At 37.2% G+C, this 22,318-nt stretch overlaps 6 protein-coding genes across 6 annotated transcripts; all 6 read left to right on the forward strand.

Moving 5' to 3' along the window:
* Nucleotides 1-826: 826 nt before the first annotated feature.
* Nucleotides 827-6,751, forward strand: GCK72_023370 (uncharacterized protein; the record flags this gene model as incomplete). The annotated part of the gene is made up of 9 exons (XM_053735367.1): nucleotides 827-895; nucleotides 946-1,075; nucleotides 3,767-3,924; nucleotides 4,249-4,268; nucleotides 4,317-4,378; nucleotides 4,452-4,609; nucleotides 6,427-6,487; nucleotides 6,563-6,632; nucleotides 6,721-6,751. The coding sequence occupies 9 exons, from the start codon at nucleotides 827-829 to the stop codon at nucleotides 6,749-6,751; spliced, it is 759 nt and encodes a 252-aa protein (XP_053578933.1).
* A 711-nt stretch (nucleotides 6,752-7,462) lies between these two features.
* GCK72_023371 (uncharacterized protein) lies at nucleotides 7,463-8,156 on the forward strand (the record flags this gene model as incomplete). The annotated part of the gene is made up of 3 exons (XM_003106778.2): nucleotides 7,463-7,633; nucleotides 7,905-7,996; nucleotides 8,081-8,156. The coding sequence occupies 3 exons, from the start codon at nucleotides 7,463-7,465 to the stop codon at nucleotides 8,154-8,156; spliced, it is 339 nt and encodes a 112-aa protein (XP_003106826.1).
* Nucleotides 8,157-9,255: 1,099 nt separating this feature from the next.
* On the forward strand, nucleotides 9,256-9,597 carry GCK72_023372 (uncharacterized protein; the record flags this gene model as incomplete). The annotated part of the gene is made up of 2 exons (XM_003106583.2): nucleotides 9,256-9,415; nucleotides 9,467-9,597. 2 exons carry the CDS (start codon nucleotides 9,256-9,258, stop codon nucleotides 9,595-9,597), a joined length of 291 nt encoding a protein of 96 aa, XP_003106631.1.
* Nucleotides 9,598-10,308: 711 nt separating this feature from the next.
* Nucleotides 10,309-14,571, forward strand: GCK72_023373 (uncharacterized protein; the record flags this gene model as incomplete). The annotated part of the gene is made up of 21 exons (XM_053735368.1): nucleotides 10,309-10,431; nucleotides 10,481-10,551; nucleotides 10,596-10,737; nucleotides 10,787-10,895; nucleotides 10,942-11,097; nucleotides 11,153-11,257; nucleotides 11,302-11,414; nucleotides 11,500-11,656; nucleotides 11,703-11,863; nucleotides 11,909-12,014; nucleotides 12,102-12,189; nucleotides 12,241-12,373; nucleotides 12,425-12,670; nucleotides 12,733-12,837; nucleotides 12,887-13,109; nucleotides 13,157-13,318; nucleotides 13,368-13,470; nucleotides 13,517-13,594; nucleotides 13,645-14,092; nucleotides 14,141-14,300; nucleotides 14,345-14,571. The coding sequence occupies 21 exons, from the start codon at nucleotides 10,309-10,311 to the stop codon at nucleotides 14,569-14,571; spliced, it is 3,216 nt and encodes a 1,071-aa protein (XP_053578934.1).
* A 643-nt stretch (nucleotides 14,572-15,214) lies between these two features.
* Nucleotides 15,215-16,219, forward strand: GCK72_023374 (uncharacterized protein; the record flags this gene model as incomplete). The annotated part of the gene is made up of 4 exons (XM_003106589.2): nucleotides 15,215-15,285; nucleotides 15,356-15,743; nucleotides 15,791-15,938; nucleotides 16,029-16,219. The coding sequence occupies 4 exons, from the start codon at nucleotides 15,215-15,217 to the stop codon at nucleotides 16,217-16,219; spliced, it is 798 nt and encodes a 265-aa protein (XP_003106637.1).
* Nucleotides 16,220-17,518: 1,299 nt separating this feature from the next.
* Nucleotides 17,519-20,931, forward strand: GCK72_023375 (uncharacterized protein; the record flags this gene model as incomplete). The annotated part of the gene is made up of 14 exons (XM_003106573.2): nucleotides 17,519-17,715; nucleotides 17,760-17,865; nucleotides 18,205-18,415; nucleotides 18,498-18,609; nucleotides 18,657-18,734; nucleotides 19,132-19,214; nucleotides 19,437-19,578; nucleotides 19,627-19,700; nucleotides 19,749-19,834; nucleotides 19,941-20,039; nucleotides 20,095-20,172; nucleotides 20,220-20,402; nucleotides 20,582-20,677; nucleotides 20,839-20,931. 14 exons carry the CDS (start codon nucleotides 17,519-17,521, stop codon nucleotides 20,929-20,931), a joined length of 1,638 nt encoding a protein of 545 aa, XP_003106621.2.
* Nucleotides 20,932-22,318: the final 1,387 nt, after the last annotated feature.

The following is a 22,318-nucleotide window of genomic DNA, read 5'->3' on the forward strand; positions in this document are numbered from 1 at the left end:
AAAACTGGGAATGCATCTATGGAATATCTCTGTTTCATTATTATATTCACTGATTTGTAATCGTGGGAAATAGTGCAAGGTTGTGCTGCGTGGAAAAAATAGAAACTACCGACCAGTCATATCATTGTTTGAACATTTATATATATTTAGAAACAATAAAAATATTTATAAACTAAAGTTCTCTCATTTATTCAGAGTGTTCTTGAGTTCTATATCTCAATAGTTAATGACGCGCAATTTTGTACCTTCTCACTATTCGCAATCACATCAATTAAACTCTAAAGAACCTGAATTCGCCGTGACAGGTTCAACGTCTTCCATTGTGTTTTTCTCGCACTTCATCTCTCAAGGTAGCGGATTAAACGCTCGTGAACCGAATTGGCGACATTGAATAACCTTCGCGCTTATCTGTCGGAACAAAAAACCGGGTCTGACTTTATTGATTACAGCAGAACGCAGCGTATGTCCTAATTTTTCATTCTTTGCCGAAGCATGTTGTCAATATCTCCCAAAAAAATTTATCTCTTCGATGTTAATGTTTCCCGGAAGACAAGTTACTATTCGACATGACAGTTACTTGTTCGTAACAAACTGATTTTTATTTGCTATTAAGACAGTATTGACCTTTCATGTTTTAATTCACTTTTTATTTTCATGTTTGTCCACTATTTTTGGATTTTACTGTTCAAATCTCGAGAAAATCAAGTTTTCTGGTATTTAATTCAAAATTTTTTTTTTGACTGGTATTTCATAATTTTAAATGCGTTCAACGTTTATTTCAAATTCCTCTTACGAATGTGATTTTCCCAATTTTTTTTTTTAGAAAATGGCAGCGTTGTTCAACGAGTCACTGCGAAAGGTCAACGAGCAACAACCTCCCACAATAGTTGAAGAAGTAAGACGCACTCTGTCTTGATTAAATTAATTGGGAAAAAGGCATTCCAGGACGAATCTCCAAAACGTGCCAATCGGCCAGCAGATTTGCAGGGTTTTTCAATTCTTGATGAGAAATGGAGAAGTAGCAGTTCGGATGATTCGGATGATTCACTTCCAGTTGGAAGTTATATAAGCACTAGTGAGTGAAGGGTGTAGAATTAGTTTGAAGTTTAGTGCTTCTTATATTTTGGGAAATACTTTTTAAATTAAAAAGCGTTCAAACGTTTATGTGTGTGATTCATTTCAAAATTACCTTAACTTACATTTAATTTTGTCGGTAGAATCAACACTTGAATCTGGTTATTTTCGTTTTCAGAAATTGATGCTGAGTTAACAAACAGTAAGAAAAAAGCTAGTTAAACATTACTCAACTTTCATTCTACTGCACAATTCGTTCTGTTGGTGTCATTAAAAACATCATGGTTAAATCTTTCTTTAAAATCGAGGTTTGCAAAAAACGTGTCCAAAATTCGCAATCTTTTTTTCTCTCTTTTCATATCAGCAATTGATTGGTTTCCAACCTACAATGTTCTCACAGATATTTTTTCTTTTTATCAAAACCCTTTTCATCTTCTACCATTTTCGCTTTCTATCATATCATCTTTCTACATATATTCACTTTCCCCTAAACGCCCTTTTCAAGAACGTTTCTTCTATTCTATTTCTATTATTTTCCTACTTTTCAACGAATCAAAACAGTCCTCAATCGCTCTTTCCTCTATATTTCTACAATTATCTCTCAAGGGGCACGTGGGTGTATAGCAAACATTAATGATGTTGGCAGTCTGACCTTTCGATTTCAACTCAATGATTTCGTTTTCTTTCATTTGCCCAATCATCAGTGTTTTTCCTTCTTTGCTGACTTGAACTCCCCACAACAGACACGAGATGTTGTAAGCAAACATGTTCAGACCAACTGAAAAGAAGGAGTTTCTCGGAAAAATGATATCATCATTGTATGGAAAAGACGACTTTTTGAGTTTATTGGGTAGTGAAAAGTACTCTGCTCGGTGGGTCAAAGATTCAATTGTTTAGTTTGTTTGTTAGACTTTCCCTCTGCTTTGTTGTGGGTATTGTGCGGAGTGTAAAAGTATAGGAGTAGTGAAGTGGAGAAAGAGAAAAACAGAACGACCAGATGTTGCAAAAATCAGATTCAACGTTTTCAATTCCTCATTTTTTTCTAATTTGATGATTTGATCCTTCTGTTTCACGTTAATAGTTTAGCATATAACGTTTTCCGGTCCCTGGCAAAAAATCATTTTGAAAAAAGGCTCGACAACATAATACGAAAAATTGAAATAATTTTCAAACATACGCACTTTTGTTGAAAAGTAAAATGAAAACGAAACATATTGAAGTGTTTTGTTAAAATATATGAATTTGAAACCTGCGACTTTTCTCTTTTTCATTTTGAAAAAAATACTTTGTCGCAAAACGTTCAATGTAATAAGTCTTCTCTCAGGATAGCTGACTCGAAAATCGCACATCACAGCAATTAAACCGTCAATCAAAAAGAGGAGGTCTTGAGTTTCTAGATGAGCATGAGAGTAACAGAAAAAAATGAAGAGAACAAAGCTCGTGGAACATTTTGTTCCTCTCTTGAAAATTCACATGCTAACACCCTCTATGCCTCAATACAAAAAAGGAACTCTTCTCGTCCCTTTTCTACTTTTTAGTATCTTCCTTTTTTTACCAGTATTGTTTCTTTTGACAGTTTGAGGAAAACAAACAATGCAACCAGTTTACCAAAATGGAGGAAAAAAACAACACAAACACAACATATTAAGAAACAAAACAACTTTACTGTCAATATCTGTACAATTTTACTTATTGATTATTGCACATCCACTGCCCTTCCTTTCTCTTTTTTTTGAACACCGCGGTTTTTGGTTGAGAACGTGATTGATGATGAAACACGTGACTTATTTTGTTGTTTCTTGTTTCGAAGTCCTGAAAATACTTTTTTGAGGGGGAAAAAAAATAGAAACAACATATATTGTTAAGGTGTATACACTATGTGTCATCAATCTTCATAGATGCGTTTTTGTTTTTGTTTTGTTTGTTTCCGTTACAAGGAAACGTATTGTTGCTTTTTCGTTTTTTGTACTAAAAACGGAAAATATCGTTACTTTTTTGCTTCCACAACAATAAAAAAGGAAACTGGCAAAAATTATTTTTACTTTGAAAGACGGAAATTTTGACAAAATTGGGCATTTTCAGACTAAGAACTTTTTAAAAGTTAGATTTTTGACGTACGAGCAGAATTTGAAAAAAATTTTACCGTTTTATGTGCATTTTTGAATAAATCAAGAATCTTTGGTCCATCTAACGAAAACTGATATTTTGGGCTAAAAAAGGTAACATCACACTAAAGTTAACCCTTCTATTACAGGGTCTGATTTTCAATGCGGTTCCTTAGGCGCCCTTCTATTAGAGGACCTCTTCCAAAAAAATTACCCAACTACAGACTAGCTCAGAATTGATTTGCCGAAAAACAATAGGTCAAAAAATGAAAAGAATCTGAAACATTTAGGTGCTACTTCCCAAACGAACACATATCATGAGAACGTCTCAAGCCAACCACCCGTGCTTATTTTGTTTTCACGAGCCGATTAAACACTATCACAAGTTTGACTTTGTGGAAAACAGCTGATAAGAGTGTGCACCGCTCGTTGGCTCGCACAAAATTAATGAGCCATTCGATAGTGTATTCTTTTCACATTTCCTTTCCTCACTCCGACCTTCTCACCTCCGAATTAAAAAGTTGGTTGAATGGGGAAACCCCTTTTAAAATTTTTCTCTCTTTTAATAGTTTCTCACCAAATTATAGCATCAACACCGGGAAGATTCTGCAAGTCTGTTGACTTCCGGCCGCTCAGACGTGATAAAGATTTCACAGGAGATAGCTGCAGCACTTTACCAAATACTCCGATCCATAAGAAAAATCCACCGCTCCCAACGATGTCGGCAGGTGGATCGAGATTCAAGGTAAGTTGAGAATTTCGGATAATTATGACTTACTGAGTTAGATTAGAACTAGAATAGATTAAAATAATAATTATAATCATCATTGCAATTTGTTTTAAAACAGAATGAGAGCCCCATAAACATGCTGAACATTGAAACTGAACGCGAAATGAAAAGTGTAAAAGATGAATCATCTTTGAAGGTAATTTGATTCCACTAGCCATTAGCACCACAACATATACATTTTTCCCCTCTCAACTTCATAACTCAGTTTTTTTTCTAACAAGTTGCCCATTAAGCATCCTTTTTTCCATTTTCACAATCGAAATTTGTTTCAAGTTTCAGGTGGTTCCAGTTGAAACACGGTATAAAAGGGATAGATGGACTTGTGTTGATTATTATGATTCTCTCAGGGACCCCTACTTCAGTCCCAACGGAAAGCACGCCATTCCAAAGCCGGCGGCAGTTATCAAAAGTATGCCAACAACTCTTCCACCCGATGATATGATATTCTTTATGAGTTTTAAAATTAAAATTTTTATTTTCAGAAGAGGAAGTCGTTAACAGAAGTAGCCGATCGCTATCCGACATCCATCCGTCTTCATCTCCATCCGTGGTTCAACATGTTTCTGCAATTCCAGTCCAACAAAAGCCAGTTTCTCATTTAATTACTCCAAATCCAAAGCCAGTGTATACGGTACCAAAGGTATGTAATCGTTTTGACAAAAAAATGGAATCTAAAAAAAAGTTGTTCAATATTCTTTTTGAAATTTTGACAAACAACCAGTGATCGGGTTAGTTATCAATTTTTTCCGTTGATTTTTTTTCTCCCAACTGATAATAAAAACGGCGTCGAGAAAAATGTGGTGAATTCTTAATGGTTGATGAAAGTGAAAACGTGAAAAAAGAGCACTTTTGCCTTGTGACCGTTTCTTCACTGCTATTTCCTTTTAATCTTTACTCGTTTTGTGAGTGTACGTGTCGGTTTGATTAATCAAGAGAGAGGTTACACAAAATTTACAGCTCTCATCAAATGTAAATATACATTGTTGAGTTGGGTTTGAGTATCAGTTTCTGTTTGTCAAACCGATTTCAATGTTCACTACCTAAAAAACGACTAGTGGTTTAGGTTCTCATAGAATCTAGGAACCAACCAAAACACATCCCCGGGATGTATTGGTCCGTCAAAAAACAGAAAAACAAAGTGTATCATCAAACATATGGTCAGTCGACGGGAAAGAGATGAAATGTTCTTTAGTATGTATCCTTCTTATGTTTTCACTTTTCCTGCTCTATTCTTGATCATTCGACAACACGTGAACAGGGAAACGATGGCACGAGGGGAAGTCTCCGACTTTACGATAGAAATAACAGATGAGTACGAATAGACATTCACATGATCTTTTCTCTCTTCTTCACTTTTATCACTTTTTTATCAAAACTTTGTCCTTAACATACACTAGACAGTTTTCATAATATCTTTTCTTCTCTCTTTCTTCCACCAAGACAGACAAAAAGTTACTCAAAAACGAAGATCCTCGGTTCAGTCAAGAAGAACTAAAGTCTGAGTTTTCAAGACGTGTTGTTGTGTAAACATCTGCGTGTGATCAGGAAATCAACAAATGGTTTTCATAAAAAATAACAGACAAAGCAAACACAACTCAAGACGCGAAACATGGAAAACGAAGAGTTGCGCTTTCATATCTTGGAAACTTATTTCCATAAGAATGGACTTGATCTTCAATCCCTTTTGCCATCTTTTCAACACACATCCTCTTTCTGAAAACCGCCAAGAATAGTCTGCCTCGTGTGCTTGATAAATCATAAGCTGATTCAACAAAACGCCCCGGGAATCGGCTCCAGATGTGTATGTACAATATGGCGTCTCTCTTACTTTTCCTGTCACAACAGATGTGTGTATATTTGAAATCTCTTTGGCATGGGACTCCAACGGCACGTGAAACAATATAAACAGAGAGTGAAAACTTAACTGAAAGTTCGTATCAGACTTGATCCACTATATCTGTCACATGTGAACATTGTTTTGATGTGAGTAATAAAGAGAAGAAAGAGATAAAGGACCGAATAAGTAACATACCAGAGGGTGTGAAAACTGACCATGAGAGGGGTCTAAAAGCGGCAACAACATTTATCATTTGGAGAAAAGACGGTATATTTTTGAAAACTAGTAAGGTGGGAAGAAAAAGATAGTTGACCACATGATAAATAGATAAATTCCTTTTTGACTAAAAGTGTCTGGAGGTTATGGGGACGCCAGGTTGACGGTCAAAATATCACTTTTTCAGCGGCATGTGAGTAAAACGAGAGAAAAGTAAACTATCCATATCATCTTTGAATAAAGAATAAATTGATAATGACAGAAAGCGAAAAAATTAGACACGCTCGGTTTCTGGTTTTTTTCTATGTGTGAGTGTATGTGTGTGTTCGATTGATCTGAATCTAGAATAGATTCTGTCTTTGTCATAATACCTAAAAATAGGTGATGTGTTGTGATGATTGTAGGTTGCGCCAACAGCCCAAGTCAAAGCGTCGACGATCATCCAACCAACAGTAAACGGACAAGGTAAGTTCTACCGTAATCATATGATATTGAAAAAGTGAACAACACTGAAAAGTCAGAAAACTTTTGTTGTTACAGTTAAAGTCAGCTCGGAGACTCATATCAATACTGGAGTAGCTGGAGATAGTGAGACACGCAGAACAAAAAGGTATTTGAGTTTGTATGCTGTTGGTTTCAAGGTGTTGGTTTTTGTTGACATAACCCTTGTCCAAGTTTTCAATTAACGTCAGTTTCAGACCTCCCCTAGTTAGAGCCAAAACAGTGTAGGTTATCTATTTTAATATTCTCATGATAGATTCGATCAGGTGGATACTGGAATGACTGGGGTATCAATTTCAAAGTAGCACTTTCTACAGTACAGTACTTTTTCGTCTAGAAGTTTTCGTAATCTTTTAGAGAGAAGATTAAACACCGATACCTATCAGAATCACAAGAATTTTTTGACTAAAATAGATTCTACTGTAGGTTCCAATTTTTTCTACTTAAAAATTTTTTAGTTTCTCTTCAATCTTTCTTGTATTCACTTGATCTGAAATTTAGGTACCCCAAGTATTATCCCAAATTCCGTTTGTCAAGAGGTTCATTCCTTATGTGGGAGCGCACACAATCCTCTCCAGTGTCTCCACACCCTTTCCTAGCGGCAACTTGTTTTCTCACTCCTCCCCCAAAAGTTCTCTTCTCACTGTTTCTCTTCACTATCACTCCCCTTGTCCGTTCGTTGGCGGCTCGCCAAGCCACGCCCACACCTGATCAGAAAAAGTGACTGACTCTTCTCTTTTCCTCTTTCTCCCTCCCTCTCCCTCCCTCTTCTCTCCCGCGCCTCCTATATCGTGTGTCTGTTTGTTTCGAACTCGAGACCAGCTATCAGTCGACCACATAAAAGCGGTCCAACACAAAAACTTCTATACTTTTTCTTCTCCCCACCTCCTTTCCAACCACCCAAACAGTTTCCTTCTATCTTACTGCTTCTTTCTAACCATGTGGCATTGTGCAGTTGTTGAATGCGCTGTCAACCATGTCCCAACATATTCACCCCATTATGGAATATCCCGTGGATGCTCACCATCTTCCTCATCGGGCTCATGTTACAGTGTCGCCGCTAGTCCACCAGCTCACAATGGCATTGACAACAAAATCGAGCAAGCAATGGTGAGTGTTTTTTTCTTGCAAACATTAAAGATACGTGCGCTTTTCTTCATCAGAGATACCTGCGTGCGCCTAACAAAAGTTAATACGCGCAACTGGTACTGGTACCTAATTAGTGTTAAACATTCTTGAATAGTTGAACAATAAAAACCAAAAACCGAAATGACATAATGTTTCCGCAAATAGAAAGCTTTCTAGTTCCAATTGTAATTGCTTTAGCCATTCTATCAGATGACATAATGTCTTAAGATGAATAAAAAATCATATTTTTCAGGATCTTGTCAAAACTCATTTGATGTTCGCCGTCCGGGAAGAAGTGGATGGTCTGCGAAGCAAAATATTCGATTTGGAAAATCACGTTAGACGGTTCGTTACTTTTTTGAACCCTGTGTTTGCAATTTGTGCCTCGTGACATCCTACTATCACATGTTCATACTATCAAATTTTCAGATTAGAAGCCGAGAATTCGATTCTGAAGAGAACGATTCCGAATGATACGCTGAAACAACTTCACCTGAAACTATAACTGCAACACCTTCAACTTCCAAATGTACAGTAGTCTCTAGGCACTTCATAAACATTCTCTATTCACATTGAGTGCTAACATTTTTCTTGTCCCAATTTCCTTCCCCAACTGGTCCTTATTCCTCCCGTTCCCTTTTTCGTGTCTTCATCTTTCCAAAACAGCCTGATTCACTTCGAAGAACTTGTAGCTTCACTGGTCACCTATTTGAATATTACGTAATGTTGCCATATGTATTATATACTATTTGCCAATGAACATCTTTCAATTCGGTAACACATGATCGGAACATAAAGACTGAAAACTTGTAAAAAAAACGAAAGCGGAAGAATTTCAGGCACTATCAGCTGATAATGGACTGTTTGGTGAACCCTTTTTTCGTCCTAGTCTTGGGCAGTTAAATTTTATAACTCCTAAAAACCAATCACGTTCTTCTCCGTCTTTTTCACTATTCACACCCAGTCTTCGATCTATTGGTCTCCATCTTTAAGATAAAAATAAAAAGGTCAGTCGTTTTACACTTTTTGACCGCACGTCATAAAGATTCAAGGGGAGGCAAAGAAACCAACATCTTCACATCAAGGAACCAATATAGATTTTTATAGAAAAGTGCAACATTGTATAGAAATCGTTATGAAAAGAATTGACGTGCATTTCTTCAAATTCTAGCATATTTTCCTTTTCAAGACAAGCGTTTCCTGATCATGGGAAGTTAATAAGAAATCATTCTTTGAAACATCTTATAACAACAGTTGCCAACTCTATCTATCTCTCTTCTTTTCTCTGAAAATGTAATTTTTTGCTGACGTCTGTTGGTGGTTCGTGATCCGGTGGTTAGCTTTTCTCAATGGTTGAAAAAATGTTTTCATGTGATTCATATTGCATTGGAGCCACCGGAAATTGGAAGTGGAAGAGTAGAGTTTGAAAGAGAAAAGGATTAAAAAGCTGAAAAAACTTTATTTTCAATCTAAAAAATCAAATTTCCTGAGAGGCGTCATGAAAATGAAGCAGGAAAAAGAGCAATTATTAACAGGAAATTGGAGTCACCTGAATTCGAAAACCCACCTTTTTAGATTTTTCTGTTTCATTTCATTCCTATTCTATGGTATGCTCGAGAATGTTATCTATTGGAATCTTTTTTCTGTTTCTACCAAATATTCTATCTGATCATGTAACTTTCTTTGGGAGATACGCGTGCAATGTGGACTTCAATGTGGATTACTGTACATCTGATACGTATGTTGGATTGGCTTTCTATTACGGTATATCGTTGAAATTTGGGAGAACTCATCTAGAAAAAAGTAATAATTCAGGATTGCAAGATGGAGGTGGTGTGAATAAAAATGGAACATTTGTCAATTCCAACATAAAAGTTGAGTACTATGACCCAACTGTTCAAGGAAAATTCAAGATCGGTGATCAAACAGGACATTACATGTCGTGAGTCACATATTAATATGTTATTGTTTTTTGAATTATCGTATGTTTCTTAACATCCATCTTTCCAATCTTTACAATTACTCATCTACAGTATACTTCGGTTACTTATTCTTTATAATTATCACCAGTCACTCCCTTTCTCTCCAATTTTTCTCTACTAGACGGTTCCTCTCTCTCATTCTTGCTAACGTGCTACAGCCCACCCGTGTTTTGCAATGTTTTGATCTCTAAAAGTCTAATAACGTCATCTCGTTGTACAATATAACTGTAGAAGGAGAGTGGGGGAGAAACGAGAGAGAACACGGCAAAGTCTTTGAAAGACTTATCCCGCCAGTTGCAAGGACTTTTTAAATTTATGATAAGGGTTTTCGAAGAAAATAGAATAGGAAGAGAGAAAATTAGTGGGCACGTATTCGTACCTTGGCCAATTTTCCATTTTGGGTCAGGAACATACATTGGTTCTTTTGATGGGTTAGGCGTGTACCTGTCAAAAGTTGTACCTAAAAATATAGTCGAATCTTTTTCGTTTTCAATTTGATGTTAATTGAATCTGAGTTGAAAAAGAACTTGATCACTCTTCACTTGGTTAACAATTTTTGAAATTCACAGCCAAATCGAAGTGTATTTTGGGAAGGCGTATCGTGGAAATGCCTGATGAAATTTATGTACATCGGATAACGAGGGAAGATAATTAGGTTAACGAAATTGCAGAAGCATGTTGGATACAATGCTGGTAGAAAAAACGAATGATGAATTGTTGGCTATTGTTGGAGCCGAGGCAGATTGCAAGCAAGTGGCAGCTCTTGCCCAGGCTTATGATGCTACTAGTCTTCTTGTGGTATTGAAATACTTTAACCAAGTAGATCAAGGAGAATTTTGTATTCCAGAACTGTTTCGATCAAGTTGGAGAGTCACAGATGCCTTCGTCGACTGCTCTGGAAATGGCTTCTACTCAAGGGTATGAAACCTCCCGATAGTTTAAAAATAGTGTTGCGTATTCAGAGGAAAATACCGAGCATTTGCTAAACTAGCCAAATCAGTCGGCTGGACAAATGTTGCTGTTCTCAATTTTGTCGAAGATGGACCTACAGACTACACTTATCATGATCAACTACTGGATTCATTGTCATCAGAATCCATCACAGTAGGCCTCTTATATTCACTGTCTCATACTAACCGTTACAATACTTTAGTTGGATTTTGTAAGAAAAGGAGGTTTCTCAGCTGATCAAAATGCCGCTATGTATACTGGATTGGAGTCTGTGATCGATGTTATTTTGGAGACTTACTTGAAAACCAGAAGTAAGAAGTTCCGAAGAAAATTCTTATGGAAAAGGATTTTTTTCAGTATACATTATCATTCTACAGTACCCAGTCGCTGGCACTTATTTCATGAATGTAATGTCGTCGTTGGGATTGTTGGAGACCGGAAAGTATTTTGTAGTAATGATGGGACCGGTGGACAGCGACTCGGCAAACTACTTCAGTTTCAATACAAATCGAGGTTATTATTAATAATTCACATTTACCAAAGTTTAAAGTTCAATTTTCTTATTCAGTGAACACAATGTTTTCCACAATTGGTTATGGAGTTTCGGATTCTGATGTCAGACAGTACTACAGATCATTCTTGTATTTCACCGACATTCCACATTATCCAAAAAGCAAGTGATATCATTCCTTACTAATTTAGTCGTTTGGCTTTTAGACTTCAGCGATGAATGGACAAACTTTCAAAAGCGAGTTGATAAAGATGCAGCAAAATCATTCTGTCCACCGATTTGTGATACAGAAGCAGATGGAATTGCAAACAATGATCCAGTGAGTGCTCAACCCGGGTCATGTGATATTCTGGAAAAAAGATTTAACGTACGGCAACAGGAAATGAGTTTTGATTATATTTCAGTGGTCGGAAGACGGATATTGGTATTCGGAGAATCCATCAATTGTGAATGCATATGACATGGGAAGATTGTTATCTGAAACAGTTAGTGTTCATGGAGCATCTATTCTAAGAAATCCATCAGCGCTTGTGGAAACTATGTCTGGAAGAGGAGTAACATGTACCAACAATAATTAGTTTGAGAACAACTGAAATTAAATTTTTAGCACTGCTTGGGTATGTAACCAAATTTGATGCTAATCGTGTTTCCCAACGAGAATACATTCTTTGGGCTCCACAACAATCATCAAGTTTATCGGGACCAATTCCATTGACAGAATGGGCGACAATGGCTGCAAGAATGTTGCCGGATGGAAAAGGAAATTATGTAAACAATAAAACCTAGATTTCTGTGATAAACAAACATTTTCAGTCCATCGTGTGGAAGAATCTCACTCAACTCGGGATATACAATGGAGCACTACCAAAGTCTAAACCAGCATGTGGATTCAACAGTGAATTGTGTCCAGCAAGTATTCGTAAGTTTTGAAATAGCATTTGGAATGGAGTTTAGACTAGCTGGTTAGCAGCTGATCGGCACCGTAACCCAATCCGTTGTTGAACAGGTAACCTGTCAGAACTCGAGATCATCCTCATTGCTGTCTGCGTGGTTGCCATCGTTCTACTCGTTGGAGTCATTGCCTACATTGTCAGGTATTCTTATTCTATTTAAATACTTTTCTATGTGCTGTGTGATTTTCAAAGATGGATTGCTTACGAACGGCGGCTTGAATCTTCATATTTCTTGGTTCATCGTAAACATGTTCAACTGGTTGATATGACGAAATTCGGGTCTAGCAGAGGAGGAAGTATCATGCAGAGTGCAATCAGTATGAGAGTAAGTAACTAATGACGCGTTTTTCTATTCCAATCAAAAAATGTCCTTCAGTCTCAATATGACGACCCTGGGCCGGTCGGCAATGCGACAATGAACTTTTACACAAATGGAATCAGAAAAGCTGCGAGACGAAGTCAGATGCAAAAGTCTGATAAAGGACCATCTGGAAATAGAGATGATTGGTTGGAAATTGTTGATTGGCATCTGGCAAAATATGATAATACACTGGTCATTGTGCGAAAGATCAATAAGACTCAACTGAAGTTGACGAGGGAGATGAAACAGGAAATTGATCTGGTATGACAAGTGATATCATTTTTCAAAAGTTCATGACTAAGAAACAATGTTCATTTTTACAGTTGATGAACGAGACGCATGAAAACTTGAACAGATTTTTTGGACTTATCAATGAAAGTGATCTCATTTTCACTATTCATCATTATGGACCAAGAAAAAGTTTGATGGTAAAATGAAATCATTTTCAGTGACTAACTACCAAATGTAAAAATTTAGGATTTGTTGAGAAATGACGATCTTCGTCTAGACAGAATGTTTAGAGTATCGTTTGTTGAAGATGTGATCAAAGGATTGCAATTTCTTCATGAAGGCTCAAAAATTGGTTACCATGGAAATCTGAAAAGTTCGAATTGCATTGTGGACGCTTACTGGAGAATTAAACTGAGCAGCTATGGAATGGAACAAATCAGAGCAGATGAACCGGAATCTAAACCTGATGGTAGACAAACCGCGAAACTAAACTTTTTATTATCTTCTTATCTTTAGACCTGCTGTGGTTTGCACCGGAAATCATTCGTCGCTACGCAGTGAAACATGATCTCTCGAAGATTGAACTTGCGAAAGCGGACATCTATTCTTTCTCCATCATTCTGTATGAGATTTATGGTAGACAAGGACCGTTTGGAGATGACCTACTTGATTCTGATGGTATTTTTAGAAGGGCATGTAATATGAAGTGAGAACACCAAAATTTCAGAAATCATTGAGCAGCTGAAATTTCCTGATGGTGGAGCGTTGACTAGACCAGACATCCATCTGATTACAAAGGCTCCATATCCAGTGTCCTCGGTTGTTGAAAAGTAATTTCATAGAGTTTGTTCCCGTCACTGATGTGTATTTTTCCAGATGTTGGGCAGAGGATCCGGATGAAAGACCAAACATCAAAAAAGTGAAGGAACTCTTGAAGCCGTTGAGCAAAGGATTGTAAGACACAAGTATTTCTAGTTTAATTATTTCAAAAAATAATTTTCCAGAAAAGGAAACATTGCTGATAATATCATGAACCTACTTGACCGCTACCGTAACAATTTGGAAGATGTCATAAGGGAGAGAACCGAACAACTTGAAGATGAAAGGATCAGAAATGAGAACTTGCTCCTTCAATTGCTTCCAAAATCTGTTGCGAACAGCTTGAAGAATGGACAACCTGTTGAAGCAGAATTCTATGACAGCGTTTCGATTTATTTCTCTGATATTGTGGGATTCACTTCTTTGAGTAGCAAAAGTACACCTTTGCAAATTGTGAATATGTTGAATAGCTTGTACACCAACTTTGACACTATAATCGACAAATTTGATTGTTACAAGGTGGAAACCATTGGAGATGCCTACATGTTTGTTTCTGGACTTCCTGATCTGAATAGTTATCTTCATGCTGGAGAAGTTGCTGCTGCAAGTTTGGAGTTGTTGGATAGCATCAAGGTTTGCTTTACAGTTTTCGCTCAGATATTCAACTATGAGAAAATTTAGACATTCACAGTCAGCCATTGTCCTGATGAGAAACTCCGACTGAGAATCGGTAACCATTCTGGACCAGTGGTCACAGGTGTTGTGGGAATTCGTATGCCACGTTATTGTTTGTTCGGAGACACTGTCATTATAGCAAACAACATGGAAAGTGGAGGAGAACGTGAGACAATCTATAAGAACATTTCCTTTTATCCTTCATTTCAGCGATGAGAATACAAATCTCGAGTGACAGCTATGAACTCATCCTGAAATGTGGTGGATATGTGACTGAACAAAGGGAGAAGATCATTTTGAAGAACAAAATGGAAGTCATGACCTATTGGATGAATGACTACTCTAAAGATACAAGACTCGCCAGATTGATTTCACACCAAGAGAAATTCCCACATTTGGAGCCACTCATTCACAAGTTCAACAAAGGAGTTCGTTGAGAACCTCCAAATGATTTGAGATTTCATTCAATCATGTTTCAAGTTTGAAATCAATAAACTGTTGATGTTATTCGTGTTTGTCATCAATAACAACAAACTTCTATAAATATGAGTTACATCTGAAAGTCTCAGGTGACAAGAGCTTATTCTATTCTGGTATTAAAAATGTTAATTGATCAAAACTATGTTCAACAAAATCTATTTGCATGACGTGTGTATTCTGACTACATTTTCTATTGTAATACTCGTCTTACGTCAAACTTTCCCATCATGTAGAATTTCTAATTTCGGCCGAGACCGCCAATAAACATGTCACATTAATCACGCCGTCATCCTAATACTATGGCTACTAGCTTCGTTTTCCAATTTTTTGCTAGAGAACGACGAAAAAAGAATGGGGTGTTTCCGCTAGTCAAAGTCGAAAAGCAGAAATCCACGTGTCTCTTCTCCCGTTTTCCAAATCAATAGGACACTGGCTCCCTGCGGAAATTATACTCGTGAATCAAGCTTGACTATTCCAATAGCAACTTCCTTTCTTTGTATTGAACGTTTCTTGGCTCAGCTCTTTTTCAATTAGACCCTTTTTCGTACAACCGCCCTTTTCTCTCACTTCTCCTCCCGTTTTTCATTAGAAAGTTTGAAGATGGCAACAGCAAACCTCAGTCTGCCAACGACATCCACTCCAATAATGATCGGAGGTCAAGAATGTGATTTGTGAGTTTTCAACCTTCTCAAGCTATTTTTATTTTGTTGTTCATGTCAACTTGCTTCCAAATTTTTTCAGGACCCTTACGATTGCAAAGCTGAATTTCAATGGTACAAACTACTTAGGTCTTGAGGTCAAATATAACCACTTTCTTCCTCCCGGGTGCTCTTGTGAATACACGACTGAGGTCAATGTGATGAACAAAAAGTTCATTCTAAAACATTATCGTTACAAAAACGATCGGATGTATCTTCCGACGTTTATGAAATGGAACGATGTGGTGAATATGATGGATACGGAGTCATCGATTCATTGCTCTGCCCGAGTTATCGACTTCAAACGATTTGAAAGTGTGGAGCGGATAATTTCCAACCGTACCTACCACGGAACAAGTAATTTGAGAAATGTTAGCTGCGTTGATTTGACAATTGTAGTTGGGAGATACAAAATCATGATGAACAAAGATGTAAATTACCAATTTAAAAAATGCATAACTACCAAAATTGTATTCAGTATCTCATGGCAATGTCAGGATTCTTCAAACAAATTCTTCAAAACGCGGATAAATATTCGAGACATGACGATCTTATACTCACGGAGTCTAGAGACGACGCTTTTGTCACTCTGATTGATATCTGTCATCACAAGTTTTGGTGTAATTGTGAGTTGAAACATATGATTCTAAGAAATCCTTGTTGTTTTGTTTTTCAGTATATTTGTCTGATGTTTTTAAAAACAAATCATGTTCCAGATCACCTGAAAGATGACTTGTTGGAAATCGCGAGACTCTACGAAGTTCCGTTTGTCGTTGAGTTTCACAGAAAATTCTTTGATGTGGACCCAGAGATCCCACCGCTGAATGCTGATAAAGAATTTTCGATGGAAAGAACACTTGACAGGGATCTCAGCAGACTTCTCACCCGTCATGTTCGTCACAGCTAAATATGATTCCGTAAACATTTCATTCTTCTATTTTTCGTATTTTCTCATGCCAGATAAAACTACCCAATATCAAACCTTTGTTTATTTGGATAATGGCTGTGGGAATCAGACAATCAATCTGCTAATTAAAAAGAGAAGCAGCATTAAATGTGATCGAATGCCGACCTTCCCAAAACACTCGCTTCTCTCAACAAAACTGAGTGGTTGTTCCTCATTAAATCTCAGCTAGTCATTCATTTTGAATCACACCACTCACTCCACCCTCTAGTCGGAGTCCTTTGTCATTTTCTCACTCATCACATAAATTTTGCTACGAAACGGGCCTTGGAGCGCAAGACAAGACGTTGGGAGGAAACAAAAAGAGAAACGAGAAAAAAGTTGGAGACGAGTGAAAAAACACGTGTCGTGGCGAGCCCAAGAGGAAAGACCAAACTGAAGATAATGAGATCAAAAGAGAAATGAGAGGGTCTTTTCTCGGGAGATAAGCCGCAGATTGCAAAGAGAAAAATGTCTTGAGCGGTCCGCCCGATGAAATGAAGATAGAGAGTGGAAAGACAGCTGTCTTAGCTTGACGTAGACGCCGACTGGAAGGTGGAGTTTTGGACTGTGGAGTAGCTTCGTATTGCGTCGTTCCAACTGTGCTAACCATGCAGACGCTCCGCAATCCCTTATCTATATTCCGAGCGAGGTGAAGATGTGGTCAAAATTAAGATTTCAGGGTGGTTTTATATAAAACTTCTCTCATTAAATTGTTTTCTTTATTTTTGAGTTAGAAATGTTTTATTTTTTCAAATCTTAAGCTCTAGAAATCAGATGACATTCGCTAAACCATAATATTTTTACATTGAAAAATCTAAACAGAAAAAACGTTAGCTTCTACTATTTTGAATCGATTACTTTCACAAAAGTACTATTTTTTTGTATTCCCGAAAGATTACATAGTATGTTAGTATAGTACTGGTATTTTTCTCTGTATTTCCTGAAAATCTACTTTTCACAAGTTCATTGACAAACCCTTCTCAGCTTACCAAGTGAACAGAAAGCTAGTGTTACTTGTTGATGTATCAGCTCTTACGAGCATCTAGTTTACACAACCTCATCCACAAAAAATGTTATTGCGGCCGGAAAACATCTTCCAACTAAGTAATTCGTACTTTCACTGCGAAAATTGCAGGTCACGAAGTCGGGAACGAAGCACTCCTCAGCGAGCTGTCACTCAATCAGAAAAGTCAGACAAATCTCGGTCAGTTGTGTTATTTTCTTTTTCGTTCGTTACGTCATCATACTTTTTGATATAATATGCTTTTTTCATATTTCAGAAACAAAAACGAAGGACCGTCCGAAAAGAAAAGTATTACAATCAGCAGTAGTGATGTTGGTAAAACCAAAAAAGCTAAAGCGAGTCCAGATAAAGCGACAACACAAAAGCTATTCATGAAACGAGATAAAAACGCTTCCGAATGTCTGGCGGAAACAAAAATCGAGAGGAAATCAATGTAAGTCTCATTTCATTTTCTTAGTGTGATGTCTCAATTTCCAGATGTCGAGAAAAAACACACAAGAGTATTGTCCTGCCACAACCACGATTTTATACATGTGAGCGGATTGAGAAAACTGTGAAACTTCCAGTGGAGCCTAGTTCTGCAGTGAGTTTTTCTTTTGTCAAAAAAATTTCTGATGGTTTATTTGGTTTGCTTTATTTCACTACTTTTAGTATTTACAAGGCACAGATCTGTTTATATGAGAAGCTTAGATAACCCAACCCTACATATTCTCAATGTCCATTTTATTCATAATCCCCATTGGACACTATCCATCCACCCGTCTGCTATAAACATGTGTTGTTGACCCAAATTGAGTCATAAAATTTAATACTTTATGGTTGAACCTCAGACGACTAGCTCTCAGACACCACGACCACCCTCGATTTCATCGGCTACGACACCCCTCATGTTTCTCGGAATTCAATCATTATTTTGATTCAGATGAGCAAGAAATCGACGCACTGGTGCTACATTGCTGCACCAAAACACATCACTCTGCAACCAGGTCCGTCTGGTGAAAGGTCAAGTGGAGTCGGCGATTCATCTGGTAACGGATTCTCTACTGAAGCCATGATTGAAGAGATATTCGCTCCGTTGAGAGAGACCATAAAAGAAGGGATTAAAGAGACACGACATTTATCCTCTTCTCCGGGTAAGTATATACGTTTATAAAAGTTTTACTGTCACTGAAAGACATTGTTTTAAGTTTTCAAGTCAATAGTTAGTCCTTCTAGAAAAAATAAAACTGAACCACACTCCTTCCACGCGACTGGAACAATGGAAAGCTCAACTACACTCAACAACTCCTCGAACACGTGATAATAGTGCACCTGCAACAGTTCAACGGTATTTTTGATGTTCATATTTGAATTGTCGTGACCCTCGTTTTCCAGCTTAACCATCAAACCTCAAACCACTCAACTTAACATTCCTCGCCCCGTCCACACTACTCAATCCGCTAGTAACGCATTGTAAGTCATCTATCAGAAACAAAAGATACAGTAATCTTGGATTGACACACATTAAGTCGAGAAGCTTGAAGTTAAGAATTGAAAAGAGGAAGAAACTAATTGATACGATTAGTAAAATGTTGTTGACGGTGTTGGAGGGGATAGTGTTTTATACGAAAACCGGAGAAAGTTGTTCCGAATTCGTCTTCTTCATCTACTGTGTATTGCGTGTGTGTGGCCCCACACCCAACTGACTGTTCACTGACCTTCAAACCCTCTCGCCGCCACTGTTTTCGTGCCTCGGTTATCAACACTCCTTGCCAACCCTAGTCATTCCCCTCTCTTCATTATCATATATCTTCGGTGCGAAGTCACTTCATTTTTTCTAAAGTTCATTTGGTGAATAACTTTAATTCAGAGCAACCATGGATCATAGGACTCTTAAAGAAGTCAGTGCTAGAAGACGTTCAGGAACATGGCAGCCATTCTCTTCAAACACATGTGAGCATTTTTCCGTTTGATCTTTATCACAGTGTGCAATGGAAATACCTGAGATATCAAATTTCTGATATGTGTGAAAAACACACTATCCACTTGCACTATTGTACAAGTACTTTTTGAAGTCAAGTGAAATCAGAAACTGAACTTTTTGAACTTTCAAACACAAATAAGCTCAACTAACGGAAATATCATAAATCTTTCAAATACCGGATATAATTTCAGATAATGCGGATAGACCACCGATAGATTTTGTAACTTCCCCAAAATATTCTCATCATGAAGCTACCATATTCCGACCAATTGCTCACAGGCCAAAACCGGACTTCATCAACCATAACGATAGTAATAGACGTTCTTTTAGAAGGTTTGTACTTTTTCAATGGGATACTATCAAAACCCCTTCTGGTTTCAGAGTAGACTCAATTTTGCGAAGTGATTCGAAAGAAAGCAACGGTTCGTTATCAGATCTTCTCATGATGTATCAGGGTAATTAACTTCATAAATCAGAAAGAAAATTTTGCTATCCATTTGCAGCCAAAGACCCAAGTCGAGAGATGAACGCTTCTATTCGATCAACCGCTAGCAATTCGTCTTCGTTCCCATTCTTCCCACCGGAACAGGTTTATCAGCACGCGCCAAGAGTACTTTCCCACTCATTTTTTAATTGAGAAGGAAGGCTACTACTTTGACTGTCCGGCTGCTATCATTCATCAATATTAATTGCAGATAAATCAACAGAAAACTGTCCTTACAACTCTGTCATCATCTTCTTCTGGTATTCATGTGACGCCATCTCCAAGCGATTCGGGTATAATTGATTATGAGGTGATAAGACCACGAAAGATGATTTGGGTTTTAATTTTTAACGATTTTCTTGCAGAATCTCATTCGAGATAAGGAATTGGAACTTCAAGAAATTCGAAACACAATGGAACAGAATGAAGAAATCATTATTAAGGTAGGTGATAAAAATGACAATCAAGAGGAAATATTGAAATCATTCAGGTTTATCAAGATAAGGAAAGAGCTTGGAAATCAGAACTTGAGGGCTTGAAATGTAGAGTGTCCGCAGCTGAAAAGGGCGAGAAAGCTCTTCGAGAGCAACTTTCAAACTGTCAAAGGCAGAATTCCGCCATGTCCACTTGCATGCGAACGGTGCAAGAGGAGAAGACAAGATTGATGGCTAAGGTAAGTATTTTTTCAGTTTTCCTGGAGAATAGCTATCAAAAAAACAAGGAAACATTTTAGTTCTGTTTTTGTAAATTCAGGTTAATGCGTCCCTTACTGCTTTGGACAAAAATACGTCTTCATAAACTCTTTGGATTTTTGATAGATTTTGTAATAATTGTACACCTCTCAATTTTCAGTGTATCCAACTCGAAAGAGAAATCGACAACTTCCAAACCGTCTCCTCTCAATCTGCAAACTGTCCGAACTGTTCAGTGTCTTCTAATCTTGTAAAGGTATGCATTTCATATTCATTTTCATGTTTTGTTAGTAAGAATGCATATCAAAAAACGTCTAGTGCTGACTCATACCATGAGTTTTTATTTTATAAAACATATATTGTTATTGTTTGAACAAACAACTCCACCCAGAAAAAAGAAACCAACGAAGCTTTCAGGAAAAAGACCTGCGTCAAGAAGTACAAGACTTGCGGAGAGAAGTGGCAAATTTGAAACAAGTTGTGGATGACGGAAGACATTTCAAGTCATAAGAATAATTATTTCATAATTCTATCCGAACCGACCGGTCCAACGATTTTTAATTCTTTTTTTTTCTTCCGAAGCTTTCTTCCTTTTTTCAATTTTCTCACTTCGTTGCATTCATTGAGAAACTGATTCAGTTCTTTACGATTATGAGTTTTTAAAAATATATTTCTTCTTTGTGATGAAATAAATGACTAATTTGACCAGTAGGTGTTTAGTTATTTCGCTCGAAAAAATGGGTCGACATGTTCCGTTGTCAGTGAAATGTCAATACTATAGAGAGATGGAGAAAGAGAAAAATCTTTCCAAAGAGACCGAAAAAGATAGAAAAAAGCACGGAACAAAACAAAGCATTATTCGTTGGTTAGGATTGCTAATCAATGAGTGATCAGTTTTTTTTCTGTAAGATATCTGTTTAAGGATTTTTCCGTATATGATTGGGTTTTTTCACTCATTTCGCTAATGTATTATTAACAATTTTTTATAACTGAAAACATTTTCGTTTTCTCTACACAACAGAACTACAAAAATCAGATTCCATCAAGATTCTTTCTCCGCCAAAAAAAGTATTTATTTCAGCTAAACTATGCTTAATGGCAAACTGATAACAAAAATTCTATCACTTTTTTGTCTAATCCTCTTTTCTTTTTCATTTTCATTTTTTCTTGACACCTCAAAAAGCCAGAAATTCTTCTATGATCAAAACAGTTATAATCGCATCAACCGTTTCCTTCAGAAAAATGGCAACATCTTGCGATTAGTCCGCTAATTAAAGCATCGAAAAAAGAAGGATAGATGGATATTTGAAAAGACATCTGAACAAGTTTGAGAATTCAGATTGGCGAAAAAGGGCAGAAAAATTAGGAACAACATCGATGATTTATCCTTGACATGAGAAACTTCCGATTTTGAAACCCACACCCCAACATGTCCATCATTTCTCTCAAGCACCCGATGTATTTATCTTGTAGCTGGAGTTCCCACTTGCTCTCTTCATCTTCTTCATCTCCTTCTTCCTCGTTCTCTCAGACTCCACTCTGTGTTCCCATATTTGGGAGAGCTCCCTTTTTGACTTTTTGTTTGTCAATCCCTTTACTAATGCTTTTTGCTCTGCTCCGTTGAGCAAATGAGTTGACCTTTCAGTCGATAGTTGGCGGCAAAACACGAATCATTCACACCGAAATGAACGGAACGTGTACATCGAATTACATTATAACGATGTGAAGGGATAGACGAAGTGCGACAGTAATTATTAACATAACCAGTTCCGTTGAAAACTTTGCAAAATTTCGCGAATCGATACATACATCTTCTTGTCGCATAGAAAAACATCCCTAAATGCAAGGATGCGCAGCGCGAGAACTACGTGTTGGTTGATTAATGAGGTCTCTCCCT

The sequence above is a fragment of the Caenorhabditis remanei genome, chromosome X (assembly GCF_010183535.1).
Source record: "Caenorhabditis remanei strain PX506 chromosome X, whole genome shotgun sequence".
In the NCBI taxonomy this organism is placed as follows: domain Eukaryota; kingdom Metazoa; phylum Nematoda; class Chromadorea; order Rhabditida; family Rhabditidae; genus Caenorhabditis; species Caenorhabditis remanei.